The sequence below is a fragment of the Sciurus carolinensis genome, chromosome 9 (genome assembly GCF_902686445.1).
Source record: "Sciurus carolinensis chromosome 9, mSciCar1.2, whole genome shotgun sequence".
Lineage (NCBI taxonomy): Eukaryota > Metazoa > Chordata > Mammalia > Rodentia > Sciuridae > Sciurus > Sciurus carolinensis.
In genome coordinates this window covers 59,168,655-59,185,344 of record NC_062221.1, presented here as the reverse complement: position 1 = coordinate 59,185,344, position 16,690 = coordinate 59,168,655, and the positions used below count along the sequence as shown (strand labels likewise).

The 16,690-nt window shown below is 36.0% G+C and overlaps 1 protein-coding gene across 3 annotated transcripts in view; it reads right to left on the bottom strand.

Moving 5' to 3' along the window:
• The window catches only part of Tprg1 (tumor protein p63 regulated 1), a 144,823-nt gene that overhangs the window by 69,959 nt on the left and 58,174 nt on the right, over positions 1 to 16,690 (bottom strand). For all 3 annotated transcript variants that reach the window (XM_047563064.1, XM_047563063.1, XM_047563062.1), the window contains one exon: positions 9,954 to 10,130. In XM_047563064.1, the coding sequence (XP_047419020.1) occupies positions 9,954 to 10,130 (177 nt within the window). The remainder of the gene's footprint in view (positions 1 to 9,953; positions 10,131 to 16,690) is intronic.

Genomic DNA, 16,690 nt, shown 5'->3' with positions numbered 1-16,690 from the left:
CACATTCATCATTTAAGTCTAAAATGACCATATGAATCAGGCCTGGCAGAGTTTTTATTTATTGATATTTTTTATATTGGAAATTGAAACTCACAAGAACTAAAGTGATTTTTTCCAAATTTAAATGGCAAGAAAATGGGATGACTAAGATTAGTCACATCTCTAACCTTACACATAGCGCCCTGGTCTTCCCCTGCTTTCTCTACTTTTTTGGCATTGTTAGATTATCGAAATTTCTTTTCAATTAAAATGTGGAAATGAATCCACCTACCATAAAAATAAGATTTAGAATTCTCATCTCAGATAAGGAAAGAAAGCAAAAGTATGTACTAGCAACTAACCACCTTGGAGAATAAGTAAAGGCTTTTACTATGTCCTGGTTTTATCTCTGGTGAATGCTCTGGAGAGAGTCTGGCTTCATCTCACAAATAAATGGTACACAGCTGTTGGTTGTTTCTTGCCACTGCCCTTCCCCTCCACATGAAGCCAAAGGCAGGCAGGAAAAAGCAAAAACCCTGTTTGGTAAGCATCAGTGCGTGGGAGACGCTGGCACATGTTCTCCTAAATTCTACCAGTCTTCATCATGCCTTCTTCATAGAAACCCACGTTACTCTAACCCAGAGGTACAGAGGGAAAGGAGAAGAGAGGAGGGACAAGGGAAAGAAAGAGGTAAAGGGAGAGAGAGAAAGAGAAACAGGGAAGGGGAGGGAAACTGAGGAGGTTGAAAAGGCAGGAAGAGGAAAGGAAAGAAGAAAGGGAGAGAATATTATCAATCCAAAAAAGTGCAATGGACAGGGAGTTGAAAGAGTAGGTTCTGAGACCCAACTCGACAGTTGATGGTGCCTGGATTCTGGAACCTCTCAGAGGCTCACCTTTCTCATCTGTAAAATGCTTATTCCTGGGTGTGAATGGTCAAATGGCACTGGGGAAGCAAAGCCACTTCATAAACAGCATCAGTATTACCACCTATAGCCCATGGGTACCAACGGTAAACCACAGTAGTTTCTTTGAAGAAGGGAACTTGCTCAGACTGTGTCCTGGTTTTTCTCTGGAATCAGTTTCTTGTTGTTCTGCAGCTGATTTTCCCTTGCCTCCCACTCACCTCTCTGCCTACTGCTGCCTCACCCCTGACCTTGTAATGGTGACTTAATGCCTGAGGAGGGCCAACTCAGTTGGAAGTAAAGATAGCAATCAAATTAATCTGCTTAGTTCCATGTTAACAAAAGCTTTAATCTGGGAGAAAATCAGAACTTGTTAATGCCTGGTGTCTAGAAGGTATATTACAAAGTGCTTCCTTGTTATGACATTAGAGCCTAACACTAAGACTGATAACTAAGCAGAATGCCATTAATGTCACCTTTTAATGTAGAAGGAAATGAGATTAACAGCTATAAAGTTGGGACTGGAACCCAGGATTCTACTCCTAGTTCAGAACTCTGATGTGGAGGCTTGCTAGAAATCCCTTAGCAGTGCTGAAGCAACCACCCTATGTCACCTGTTCACCCTGGGTGCACAGAAAACCTGCAACACCTGACAACAAGCCAGCTGTTGGCACCAGCCATTCTACTTCAAACACAGGATGTGGATCTGGATAAGGCTGCACTGGTTAATTAGGAGACCTGGAATTACATCAATTCCCAGGGGTAATAATTAGATGCTTCATAGGAAATTAAATAAAATATTCCATAAAAATGAAATTTGTCTGGTGAAACTAATGAAAGATGGGAGCATTGGGGAATAGTAGAAATATGCAGATTTTTCATCTTTCAAAGTGCAGGTTTTATGCATATTACTTCAGCACATCAAGTAGAAACCCATTATTTAAGTAAAAAACATTAAAGTAATAATGATCATTATAAACAATTGTTAAAAAAATGAATGATGTGGAAGCTAGAAAAACAAAAGGAAAGCAGGTTCATGTAAACAGATTTATTTTTCTTTCCTTTTTTGCAGTACTGGGAATTGAACCCAGGGGTACTCTACCAATAAGCTACACCCACAGTCCTTTTTTATTTTATTTTGAGACAGAGTCTTGCTGAATTTCTAAGGCTGTCCTCAAACTTGCTATCCTCCTGCCTCAGCCTCCCAAGTAATTAGGATTAACAGGCTTGTACCACCACGCTTGGCTAAATGAGTTTCTATTAGGAAGTTACTAGATAATATTCAGAAAAGATAGCATCAAGGATTTTGTGTTAAGTTACACTTAATCAATAAAAAATAAACGGATTACAAAACTATGTTAGAAGAAAAATCCACTCAATAGAAAGTTAAGTAAATAGATAAAATGGCAATATATTTTAAAAGTATAATAATACAAAAATTGAGATGGCAGAACTAAGACCTTATATGAACATCTGTAAATAATTTAATCTAACTAATTGAAAGAAAAGGATGCTAGGTTGGTTATAAAGTAAAATTTGATTATATGCTGTGTGCATGCAAGTACACATAAAAAAGAGATTTGGAAAAATTAAAGTAAAAATAGACAAAGATATATCAAGAAAAATCAAAGAAAAAGAGCCTAAGTATTGCCATTCTCAACAGATAAGGTGTTAGAGGAGAGAAATTTTATAACGGAAAATACATTCACCATCTATAAAGGCTTGTGCATGGAACAGCACAATATCGAAAACTAAATTCTTCTATCTTAGTGAATGACAGATCTAGTACCAAAAAGGTTATTACTAAATAAATAGGCACAGATAGAGGAAAAATAAATAGCATGAGGATTGCGGATCTGAGCACTATTTATCAGCCTTGAAACAAAGAAAGCAGAGATAGAATGTTAAAGTATTTATGAAATCGATAAAAAACTTAGAACACAGCTTATATGATCAGTTTGGTTACATAAGGAGATATGAGCAATTAAGTATATATAGAGAAGGTGATGGTTTCAAGGTTTCTCACTGCTAAGGAAAGTAGATACAGTTGAAAGAAGGGGACAAACTTGAATAAACTTTCTCAAGTACAATTGAGATTAGAGGTATGTGTGTGAAAACACGGTTTTAGATAGAGGAATAAGTACATAAATTAACAAATGTACTGATATGGATATGTATGTATATGTATACACACTATTGCAATAAGTGAATAAAAAAATTAATGAAAAAAAGTCTATTTAAATGTAAAAATATCCAGCAAATTATAGAAAGTTGAAAAAGAGAAGGTTATCTTCTGAATACAAGGTAATAAAATGAAATTAATAATAAAATTTAAAGGGGTAAAAGCTCCAAATAAGAAAGTTATTCCAATCTATTCTCAGGTCAAAGAGAAAATGAACAAAGAAAAATAGCAATTAATAAGAACTCTAATAATAAAATATTATCACATATATGAAAAAGTGACATTAGGGAAATTTAATAGTTTGCTTATCTAATAAAATGACTATATATGAATCAAAATTTCAGGCAAACATGCTGCAAATTGCATTACACACACACACACACACACACACACACAAATAAAGCATTAGGGAATAATACAGAGAAGTGTACAAAATAATGAAGGAGAAAGTAAAAGAATTTGATTATGAACAAGTAAACTCAAACAAGGTAGTACTTTGAAAACAATCAGCAAATCAACTGATCATTAGCTAATTGAATCTCTATATAACAATTAAAGGTATTACATAGAAAATAATCTTTTGTTATTTTTAATAACTTCTTTTATTGATTTCTCAATTTAATGAATAGTTACAAAACTGAACAAACAGTATTTTCTAGTAAGATATAGAAAACAGAAACTTATCATAAAAGAGAAATCTAAATAAGCCAATATCATAAATCAAAGTAAAAAAGTTGTAGTGAGCCTCCTCCAAAATCATCAGCTTCAGAAATTTTCATTGGTGAACCAAAACAAACTTCTACTAACAGATGAAATGATTTCTTTATCTGATAGTCAACAGAAAAAGAAGCTTGATTTTTAAAGAAAAATAGTTAATATTGACACAAAGTCTGCAAATATAGGCAAATAAAACTATATCAAACTAATGAATATTAATACAAAATGTTATCAGTACTTGCAGTTAATATTCAGCAGCATATTAATAATGATGTACAAATTCCAAGTGGAATTTACATACTGAATGTGCAAAAATCTTTCAATAATAGGAAATAGGTGACATAGTTCACCATATTAATTAAATCTGAGGTGGAAAATATAGTAATCTATCAAATTATGAAAAGACATGGTGTAACTTCAAGTGTGTATTACTAAGAGGAAAAAACCAGTTGAAACAATATGTATACTGCACAATTTCAACTACATGACACTCTGGAACAGGCAAACTATGGAGGCAGTTAAAAGATCAGTAATTGCCAAGGATTAGTTATAGGAAGGAGTCAGGGATGCTGCTAAACAGCCTGCAATGCACAGAAGAGCTTCCCAAACAGAAGAACCATCCTGCCTAAAACATCAGTGGTGCTGAGTATGAGGAACTCTGCCCAAAGCAACCACAACACATTGGTATATGCCATAGCTAAAATTCAATAGACAGATTGAAATCAGATGATGAAAAATGTTTAATCCAAAGATGAGTAAAGACACAACAAAAATAGAACAATAAACAAAAGGGAACACAGAGGCTAGATAATAGATGCCTTCACTCCAATCATATCAAAATCATCAAAATATGGCAATACTCAAAAGGCAGATATCATCAGAACAGATTAAAAGTAAGTTCTAATTATGTGATCTCTACAAGACACACACTTTAAATATAGACTCTGTTACTAAAAGTTCCAGTCTAAAATAAGATAGAGGAAAGAAACTCCAAGGTAAAAACCAAGATGCATGAAGAAATTAAGAACTACAGGAAAAGGGAATATGTAAATATAAATAAATATCTAACTGTGCAACACAAAATAAATAACAGCAAAGTCATAGATAAACAGAGTAAATGGATAAAGATGATCTACTATGTAAACAGTTAAGTATAAAAATGATGAAGTAGCTATAATAATGTCAGATTTTAAAACAGTCTCTAAGACACTTAGTATTGCCACAGATAATGAGGAACATTTCACAATGAAAAAAGGCTCAATTTATAAGGAAAATGTTCTGATCATCAATGTGCATGCACCTAACAGTAGACTCTCAAAATACATCAAACAAAAATTAACAAAATTAAAGTGAGAACTGGAAAATTCCATGATATATTTTAACAACTGTCTCAGTAACTATTATGAAACTAGATAAAAATCAGTAAAGACATACATAATCTAAATAATATTGTCAAACATAAGAAATTAGGATATTATATTTATAGAAAACTACAAATAGAATTCTTTTCAAGGGCACATGGTACATTCATAAAGATAAGTCAGAGTTTAGACCATAAGGTAAATCTCTATATATTTTATAAGGATGGAAATTAAAGAATTTAAGTTCTTTAAATTAAAATTCAGTAATAAAAAGATATTTAGAAAAGCACAAAATATTTGAAAATGAGCCTGTATAACCCCTAAAGTATTCATGGGTTAGAGAAGACATCAACAAGAAAAATTAGAAAGTATCTCTAGATGATAAAAGAAGTATAACTTATCAAAATCTTTGTGATGTGGCAAAATGAGTGCTTATAAGAAAATTTACAACTCTAAATGCTCTTATTAAGAAATAGGGAAAAAAATATAATCAGAAACCTTGGGTTCCACTTTAAGCAGTTAAAAAGGAAGAAGAAAATTAAACCCAAACTAAGTACAGGAAGAAATAATACAGAAAAGAGTAGAAATCAAGTAAACAGTGATCAGACAAATAATAGTGAAAATTAGTCAAATGAAAAAACACGTTCTCACCAAAACTGGCAAAATGATCATCAACAGAAAAGAGAGAGAGAGAACATAGATCAACATTATTAGGAAACAAAGAAGATGAAACTGTCTTACCAACATTAAAGGGAATATCATTAACAACTTTATACCTTCAAATACAACTTAACTTCACATATCTCCTGAAAAATATAACACACCAAAATTAAAGTAAATCAAAGAAAAAATACTTAACCAATACTTATAAAAACAAATTATTTTAAAAACTGTCCCACTTAGAAAGATGACCAGTCCCACATGAATTCCCTGGTAAACTCCACTAAACATTCAAGGAAAGATAAAATTGAAGAAAGTGAAAGATGAAGTCAAGAAAATAAAAGATGAAATCTTTTCGAAAATAAAGGAGAGAATACTTTCCAACTTGCTTTATGTGGGCAGCATATTCCAAGTACCAAAATCTGGCAAAGATATTACAGAAGAATAAAAATAACAGATTAATTTATGAACTCAAACAAAAGTACCCAATAAAATATTAGCAAACTGAATCCAACAATGAGGTTATTTCAGGAATGAAAGACTGATTTTATATTTGAAAATATTAATAAACACGATTTTCATTTTACATCCTGGGAATCAAACCCAAGGCCTCATACATGCTAGGCAAGTACTTTATCACTTGAGTTACATGCTCAGTGTCAAAACCAGATTTTTTAAAAAAATTAGGCAAACTGATGGAAAATACTCATAAACATATAAATTCTAGAAAGAAGATTAATAAATGGGGAGTAACTCCACCAGATATCAAAACATAAAAAAGGTTAAAATAAAGCCATTTGTACATTAATAAGCAGATAAATGGAATGGAATGAAGAATCCATAGACACAAATACACAAATTGGAGTAATATATGACATGGGTGCATTTCAAATCATGGAGGAAAAGGTGAAATCTGAATAAATGATGCTGAAAAATCTAGTCTACTATCTGAAAAGCTGATTGAATATCTTTTTCCAGAAACAGGAATATTTCAGATTAAATATGTTTAATTGTGTCTAAAAAATAAAATTATATAATCACTAGATGAAAACTTGGAAATTTATTTTATGATTACAGAGTGGAGAAAGTCATTCTTAAAAAGATATAAAGTTAGAAGCATTGAAAGACTGACAAATTTGACACTTAAAGACCATAAAAATAACATCATAAAGTTAAAAGTGACATGACAAACTGGGAAAAATATTTGCAACATATGTTCAGAAAACAAATGAAGTTCTTTGATACATAAATAGCTCCGACAAGTCATTAAGAAAAAAACCAGTATCCTAACAGAGAAAAATAATGGGTTGTGGTATAAAAAAAAACAAAAAAAGGTCACAGAAAAATGACTTTCTAACTAAAGAAAAACATGTTCGACTTCCTTCAAATTCTACTGACACAAATTTAAAAATAAGATAATTTCTATCATACACAATATTGGTTAGAATGTGTAGCAAAGAATATGCCAAGGCTTTGTCAGAGCATCAGTTAGAAGACAATTTGGCAATCTCTGTCAGTTAATAGTCACATAACTTTGACCTAATAATTCCATTTTTGGAAATTCACATTACAGTTTCCTTTGCACATGTGTGCAAAAAAAATCCTATAGGCAAGAATATTTATAACAGCACTTGAGGTAAAAATAAAAATTTATTTGTCAGTGTGGTACTAGATAAAAATATTAGACTTCAAATATAATATTCTGCACTATTAAAGACTGAAATTGATCTACAAAGTATCAGACAATTTATCTCCAAGGTATGTCACTGGATATAGAACATGGATATAGAGCATGAGACAGGACAACTATGACATGTTCTCCCATTGGATAAAATAATACATAATAAATATGCATGTTTGAATATATACATTATATATAAAATATATAATGTATATATGAATATATACATTATATATAAAAAGATCCATGTATATGCACAGAAAGGGTTTTGTTCTTTTACGTTTATAAACCATTTCTTTAAAAATAGACAAGAAACTTATCATTTGTGAAGAGAAAGTTGAACTGAGGGTCTGGGATAGAAATGAGAAGTCTTAAAAATAAATAATTTGTGATATTCAAAAGTTAAATGGATTAAAAGTTTTAAAAGTTAAAGGAATTAATCATTTCTTTGACCTGTGAAAAGAATAAATAAAAAGTAGATTTTCAATAAGGTAAGCTTTGCGTAAGAAGAACCAATCACTTGATTAAGCTGCATTTCCAACCCCCCATCTTAAAAAAGATTTCTCAATGATTATTATGGGCCAGTCCCAATTCCAGTGGCTTAAGGAACAACAAAAAATGGCACCTGTCCTTAAGGAGCTTACAGTTCAGTGGGAAGAACTCACATTCTGTCTAAGAGGAAGACTGCTGTTCTTCTCATTTAACTCTACAAAGTCTAGAAAATGTGTTTCTTTCCATGACCATACAGGAACTTATTCAGTTCAACAATCCTTCTTTGTAGAGCTCATTCAGTCTATCCATAACTGTCAACATTTCTGAGACAGTTGATCTCCAACCCTACTGAGCTTCCATGGAAGACTCCCAAAAAGACAGAGCTATCAGCCATCTTGAGTTCTATCCACTGGGCTTTACAAAGTAATTTGAATTCACAAAGGTGTTATGCATTTTCCTACCTCTGCTCTTTTGGCTGTTGCTTTTCCCTTTACTTGGAATGTTATTTGATGCTAGTTCTTTGATTTTTAAAATTTTATTTGTTCTTCTTAGTTATACATGGCAGTAGAGTATATATTGACATATTTATACAACCATGATGTCATATTCTAGTTAGGATCCCAGTCTTGTGGATGTACATGATGTGGGGATTCACCATGGTATATTCATATATGTACATAGGAAAGTCATATTAGATTCATTCCACTGTCTTTCCTATTCTTATCCCCTCTCTCTTCCCTCATCTCTCTTTGTCAAATCCAATGAATTTCTATCCCCCACACCCCATTTGTGGTGTATTAGCACATTTGACCTTCGTTTTCTTTGGGATTGGCTTATTTCATTTAGCATGATGGTCTCCAGATCCATACATTTACTAACAAATGTCATAAGCTCATATTTTTATGTCTGATTAATATTCCATTGTGTATATATATATATATATATATTTTCTTTATCCATTCATCTGTTGAAGGGCATCTAGTTTGGCTCCATAGATAAGCTATTATAAATTGAGCTGCTATAAAAATTGATGAGTCTATGTTGCTATAGTAGGCTGATTTTAACTCCCTTGGATAAATACCTAGGAGTGGTATAACTGGGTCAAATGGTGGTCCCATTCTTAGTTTTTTGAGGAATCTCCATATCACTTTTCAAGTGGTTGCAGCAGTTTGCAAGTCCCATCAGCAATATAGGAGTGAATTGATTTCCCCACATCCTTGTCAACATTTGTTGTTGTTTGTATTCTTTTTTTTTATTGTATACAAATGGGATACATGTTGTTTCTCTATTTGTACATGGAGTCAAGGCATACCATTTGTGTAATCATAAATTTACATAGGGCAATGTTGTTTGATTCATTATTTTTTCCCTTCCCCCCACCCCTCCCACCCCTCTTTTCCCTCTATACAGTCCTTCTTTCCTCCATTCTTACCACCCTCCTTATCCCTAACCCTAAGCCTAACCCTAACCCTAACGCTAACCCCTCCCACCTCCCATTATATGTCCTCATCCACTTATCAGCGAGATCATTCGTCCTTTAGTTTTTTGACATTGGCTTATCTCACTTAGCATGATATTCTACAATTTCATGCCATTCTTACTGGAGTGAAATTCTTCTTCCCTAAGTCCTACCCAACAACAAATATTGGCTCAAGTGCTTCTCCAGAAAAGTAATTCTAACTATGGACTCTATGAGTTGGGTCAAAAACCTTTCCTCCTTGTTCTCACAGCTCTTCCTATCTTAGGTTTATTTGTCACTTTTCCCTCTTAAAATGCACATTTGCTTAAAGAGGAGGAGGTGAGGAGATCTTTGGTGTCTGACATAGAGAAAGAATTCAATAACTTGATGAGTTCAACTGAAGAATTTCACTCTTTCCCTCAGTTTTCCCAAATACAGTACCGAGCTGACTTTGTTACTGATTTCCCAGCATGCCTCCCCATACTGCACCCCTTCTCCAAGTCTTAGACCCCATACTCACTTGTCCAGTGACATGGCAGGGAAGACAAACTTGCCCAGGCAGATACGATACACAGCACTCAGGGGAATCCGCTGCACCTGCACACAGCTGAGCATGATGAAGTCATATTTGCAGACCAAAAGAGTCTTGTCTGTGACCAGCAGAATCTTCTCCTTCTCGTTGTTCCAGTGGTCTATCCTGCAGGAGTCATCACAGGGAAGAAGAGTTGATGATGTGGCCTTCCCAAGTTTAAGACAATGGCATTCACTCAAACATCTAGCATAGAAGACAGTGAGGTTGGGTCATCTCAGAGGGAAGAGGGGCTAAACAGTACACAATGCTACCTCCTCTCTCTCTCTGAACCCATGACTAATGGAGGAGGAAAGGTAGACAATGATGGGGAAATGTTTTATCATCACAGAGCTCTGAGATGATTGCCCATGACAGAATCCATTAGAGGAATACCAAGACTGTGTCCTGTGGCATAGGACTGATGACTATGTCTCCACATCATCTCTAGGAAACCTTCATGGAGCACATCTTCCTTCAAGGACACCCAAAACATCAATTTATTCTAACTCACAAAAATGTATGCACTATTTTATACTGAACGCCAACAACCACATCACTATCTGAAGACTTAAATGCAGGCCAACATTACATAAAGCTTATCCACCCATATCCTTCTGGTAAAAATATAACCACACAAGTGAAGTGGAATTCTTCAAAACAGATACTAGATAAACATGCATTGATTTTATTTGTTTCAGAATTGAGAGACTTTCAGGGAATACATGGAAAATTCTGACTGAGAGTTAAGAGTTCCTCCAGAAAAGAACAAGAAGGAATCAGAACAATGGATTCTGATTAGGAAAAGTCAGCATTTCTGTAATTTCCCTGACCCATAGCACTTTTGTTTTCTATTAGTCTTTAGGGTTTCATAGTTTGTGACCTCTTAGAATTGTTTCAGTGCATTTAGTACTAAAAGAAAAAATGTTGCTTTGCAACCAATTCATGTCTGAAACCTCACCACACAGAATCAATCTAACATGTAAATAGTATGGACTCCCTGATTCCAGTCATTCCCCACCCAGAAACCACAGTGCAATTCCTAAAATACAAATAGAATGACATTGCTCCCCTATTTGCTTTATTAAATAGCACCCCATTGACTGACCATCAAATTCAAGGTCCCTAACACAAACTACAGGTCTCTATATGGTCTGGCTTCTGCCATCTCACAGCAGGCTGGGAAGACTCAATGTTCAACACATGGCTCAAATGCTTCATGCAATCAGAATTAAACTACTTTAAAAAGTTGGTCCCTTATCATACTCTGAAAGCAGAGTGATTCCTCCTACCTCCTTGGTGGCATACATTTATCACAGTTTGTAAGAAGTAATGATATATAAAATTCTTAACAATGAATACCATGTGGGCACTGAATAATCAAAAAGGACACTTCAGTACAGAGGGTGGGGTAACTCCAGTGTGGGCTGAGCAGCAATCCCACATGTAAGTGTGTGAGCTCATAAGGGAAGAGACTATGTCTGTCATGCTACTTATTATCTAGTTCCAGTCACATATCCTGAATGAATTGAGTCTCAGCTGAGTGAATAAATGAATGCCAGTTACAATCGTTTTGGAGGCCTTTGGGTTTTGTGACTGTGCAGGTGGAATCTTCCAGTTCTATCCCTTTCTAACTCTGTCAAATTAGACTTTTAACATTTCTGTGGCTTATCTGTGAAATGGAGACAATACCAGTATTCATCTCACACATTTGGCGAGAACATCAAGGGAAATGATCCTCAGTTAGGACTCTAAAGTTAACTGTTATTTTTAGTAGTAGGGAGTTAGGTCACTAAGTGACTTTGGGTAACTCAAATATATGCTGCTCAGTACAGTCTAAGACAGACAGGCAAGAAGAACTTAGGTGCTGAATCAATGGGAGGAGGAACAGGAGGAAACATGAAAGATAAATGGAGATGAGGAAGGGAGAAAGAGGAAAAAGCAATTGGAGGAAAAGAAGGATGAGATCACTAACTGAGGCCCTGGTGGATGCCAGCCATTGCATATTGATAAGTATTATCTCTACATCCATCCTTGACCCTTTGAAGAAGTTTCCATCCAAAGTCACTCTGCTAAAATATGGTGCTAGAGTTGGTACCTAGTGGAAAGAAACAGCATAGAACCCAATAGATCTGTTTAAATCTTGGCTCTTTGCTTTCCACCCCCTCTAACACGCAGTGGTATTCAACTCCTACTCTATCGAGAGAAAGAGAAATCTTGATAGTCTGTTTAGCATTCTCAATCTTAGTCAAGAAGAGACGGGAATTCTGAAATGTCTTCTCAGATATCTACATACACTTCTCTAAATAGATTGTATCTGCTTAGCAGTACGTTATAAGCTGCTGCCTAATAAACCAGACTTGTTTTAGTCTAAAAAAAACTGCTGCTTTTGGTTAAATGGTTTTACTGAAAATGTCAGCACTCCATAATGAGATTTATTTTAAAAGGTAAAGGATTCCGGGAAAAAAGGAGAATTCTTTTTAGGAACACAGAGTGCTCTGCTGTGACATAGACTCTGCATAATTTACATGCCGGGAATGTCTGAATTCAAGTAAACACATGGGCTTATAAATAGTTTAGGGCCACCATCTCTAGCTCCTGGGTGGTATATTTATTTATTTAGACCTCAATCACACCTTTTTTTTCCCTAAAGAACTCATGAAGAAAACACTGAATTACATATTCCTGATATTAATACCCTTGAAGTTTGGATGGCAAGAATAACAACAAATACAGAAATACAAATAACAATGCTACATTGAGTTTATACAGCTCCTGAAGGTTTATAAAGTCCTTGAATAGCCATGCTTTCCTTCAGTCCTCATAATAATCCTTAAGAAATAACTGAATGTTACCACTCTCGTTGTAAAGACAAGGAAAGTGAAGCCCACAGACCCTTCAAATGACTTGCCCAGGGTTTTACGAATAGCATATAGCAGCACTGGGACCTGACTAGACACTGAGATGTGGTGTTTACTTTCTCCCTAGTGTCATCACCTCCCAAAAGAGGCCCCTTTGGTATGGTGTGCAAATGGGAGGAGCAGAGGTGATGATAGGTACCACCCCAGGAACTGTTCTCTCCAGCAACTCTTTCCTCAAATCACCACTCATGACCATCCTACCCCAAACTCATCCTCCTTTGGTGTTCCCTGTCTCAAGGAAGAACTCTTTTTCCATCCATTTGTTCAAGATAGAGACTTTGGTGTAGTCCATTGCTGGTCACGTTTTCTCACGTTCCATGCCAGTTCCTATTTTATTCCCAGAATGTCTCTCAAATCCACCACTTCCCTCCCTCTCCATCCCCATCGCCTGGCTCATCTTCCATTACCTCCTCTCTGAACCATTGCTGCCATGTTCTCACTGTGCCTGAGATGCTCACCACCTGGACCTGGCTCACCTATCTACTCTCACCCCCTTCCAACCTCTGCATTCTACTGTACTGAGGTGGCTTAAGATAAAATAAATCTCACCTTTACCTCCTCACCTGGGCTTTGCAGACTTCAGCTCTCTGTGGCACTTATGAGAAATGACAAAAATTGTTAACCTAGACTAAAATGCTCTGCAGTGCTAAGCCTCACCACTACTTCCATTTCATCTCAGGCCAACTCTCTTCCTTGAGCTCATTTCAGTTTTTTTGTTTGTTTGTTTTCAACATGTACCTTCAACTTGAGGGCCTTTGCACATGCTTTACTCTTTGCCTGCAATGTTCTGGCTTATCTTCATCACCAAATTAACTCCTATAGAACTGAGTTCCACCATCACTTACTCTAGCACACTTCCCAGACCTCTGGGACTATTACTCTTCTTTCCCATATACACTTTCACAGCCCCGCACATTTCTTTTTTATGGTACTTGTCCCAGCTGAAACTTTACAGTGATTTCTATGATTATATAATCCATGTCTCCCTTTCTATGCTATAAACCCTGCAAAGACAGAGTCGGATCTTACTGTTGTGTCTCCAAGGTTGTAGGTTTCAAAAAAAAAAAAAAGTTCTGAATTAGGGAAGAATGAACAATCTTTGCTCTATGCAACCTTCATTGGACTCATGCTGCCTGAGAAATTCAGTGCTCAGGGTCACACACTGAAATACACCCCCCCCCATAAAATAGCACAATTTAAAAAATAATCAGTAACATTTGGAAAAAGTTGATGCCATAATGATGGGAAAGAGTAAGATACCCATGCTACCTACTGTATAGATCCAATTTTGTAACAATGGCAGTAAAAAAATGCATGCATTCAATTTTAAGTTTGATTATTTGAGTGGTGGGATATCCAATGTTTCTTTAAATTCTTTTCATGCTTTAATTTGCCAGAGTTTAATTCATTCTATAAGAAACATATCCTACATTTATTAGAAAAGAGAGATTTTTGAAATAAAAAATACCACCCATCCTTCAGGTTCACAGCCCAAGTGTCCCCTATCTTACAGTCTTCCTCTCACCTTCCTTATCCCCAAGTAGATGTCATCCCTCTCCCTTTAAATACACACTAACCTGTATCAGTGACTCTCCTGCGGCCCTATTCACAAGGTTCCCCAGGTTATAGTGATTTCTGTACCTATTCTATCTATCCCCTCCACACTCATTAAATGGGAATCCCTCTAGTGCAGAATCCATTTCTTTTCATATCTGGGTCTATTCCCTATGCCTAACACAGAGCCAAAAAGAGACCACGGACTCAGCAAATAGGCAGAGCGTGGAATGACAAATAGAACCCTCTGTTCTGAGAGAGAGTATTTCCTGCAATGGATTTTTCACCACTTCTTGTCATTGCTGCTCCTTAGCACTAGCATCCCTGCCTTACTTGATGGAAAGGAATCTAGATCCCAGGTAACAAGAGGGTACCTGGGGAGCTCCCTGCCTGCAGTTTCCTAGAATGATAACAGATTCACCAGCAGAGGGCAACAGCGAACTAGTAATGACAACCTGGACTCATTCTGCAAGTTTCCAGGGACCACCACCCAGTTGCTAAGATTATCCCAGATGCTCCCTAGAAGCCCCAGCCTCACACCAACAATACTTTCAGTTGCTTTTTAAAGAGTGTGCCAAATCAGATTGTGGTTTAGAAATGATTTCCTTCCCAGATTTTCTCGTAATATTATCTTGTAATAATAGTCTCTCAATATCTTTCTCTCTCTCTCTCTCTCTCTCTCTCTCTCTCTCTCTCTCACACACACACACACACACACACACACACACACACACACATACACTCACACACACCACACTCAGCAGAGGCATCATCCCTGATACTGGATGGAGAGACTATCTGTGATTCACATTATCAATCTTTGCGCACACCCCAAGTCTCTTAGCATGCCTAGGTCTTAGAGTAGAAGACAGCGTGTGTTGGCTAGCCAGGAATCAGTACGCCAGGAGGAAAACACTGACTCATTCATTACACACATTTCCCCTGAGCATCCACTGGGTTCCAGGGCCTGAAGAGAATCTAATTCAGGTTTGCTCTTCAAACACAAACAGATGAAAAATGCATGGCATTAGAGCAAAGCAATTTCCCTGCCTCTGAGTTAAGTGGAGTCTTGTAAAACCTTTAGCTAAATAATCCACATACATTTCTTTCACTTGTTTGGTTACTCTTTCCTGTGCCCTCTCCAATTTGTTTAAAATAGGAGACCCTCAAAGTAAACAAAGTATTTCAATAAAAACCCGATGCCACAAACCTTCCCTGTTCCCAGTTCTCCCAGGTTGGCTTCCTATCATGTGTTATTTTCTCCCTGCTCCCTGGTGCTCCAATCACGGACCAGGCTTTGTGCTCTTTACAGGGAATACTGAGATTTTACTACTTTTAAGGAATACACAAGTCTCTCCCACGTGAGGGAAAATACATAGGGAAGAACATAGTGGCACCCAAAGCCATAGCAAGACTGGATACAGATTACTCGAGTCCATGGGGACAGACCCAGGCTTTGGAACGGGCAGGTTCCTGCCCACAGGGTGAGCAAAAGGAGTCCCAGGCATTAATTTGACAATGTTAGAGAAAGTTCTATTATCACCACTTCATTTCTTGGTATTTGGTGAAGATCTTGATGTTAGAAAAGCACAAGTTACAAAGTACAGATAATTCTTTTTTAAAAAATAGTTTTAGTTGTAGATGGACACAATACCTTTATTTTATTTTTTTATTTTTATGTGGTTCTGAGGATGAAATCCAGTGCCTTACACATGAGAGGCAAGCGTTCCACTGCTGAGCCCCACCCCAACCCCTACAGATGATTCTTTGTAAGGGGATCAAGGAAAGACCTCAGGAGTGTTTATTTGTTTCTTCAACACTTTTAACATGCACTTATAATGGGGCAGATAGAGTGTCTTCATAAAAGATGAATAGAGAAGACCTAAAAATGTCCATTTATGAATGCTCTAAAAGTCATTTTTCTCCTGAGTAAGGAAAAGTCTTACCATAGGTATCATCTGTTTCAGCTGACAAGAGGGGACAAAAAAAAAGTCGTTTTTACTTTAGGAAACCAAGGAGTTTGTGAATTCTAAAAATGTAATAAGATTTACAAACTGAAATTTGGAGTTGAGATTAAATATATTTATATATATATATAATATATTGTAATACACACACACACAGACACTCACCGTGTGTGTGTGTATCAGGTCTGAGGTTTTTGAGATCTGCACGCACATCAAATAATTTTTCTGTGATTATAATAACAGAAGT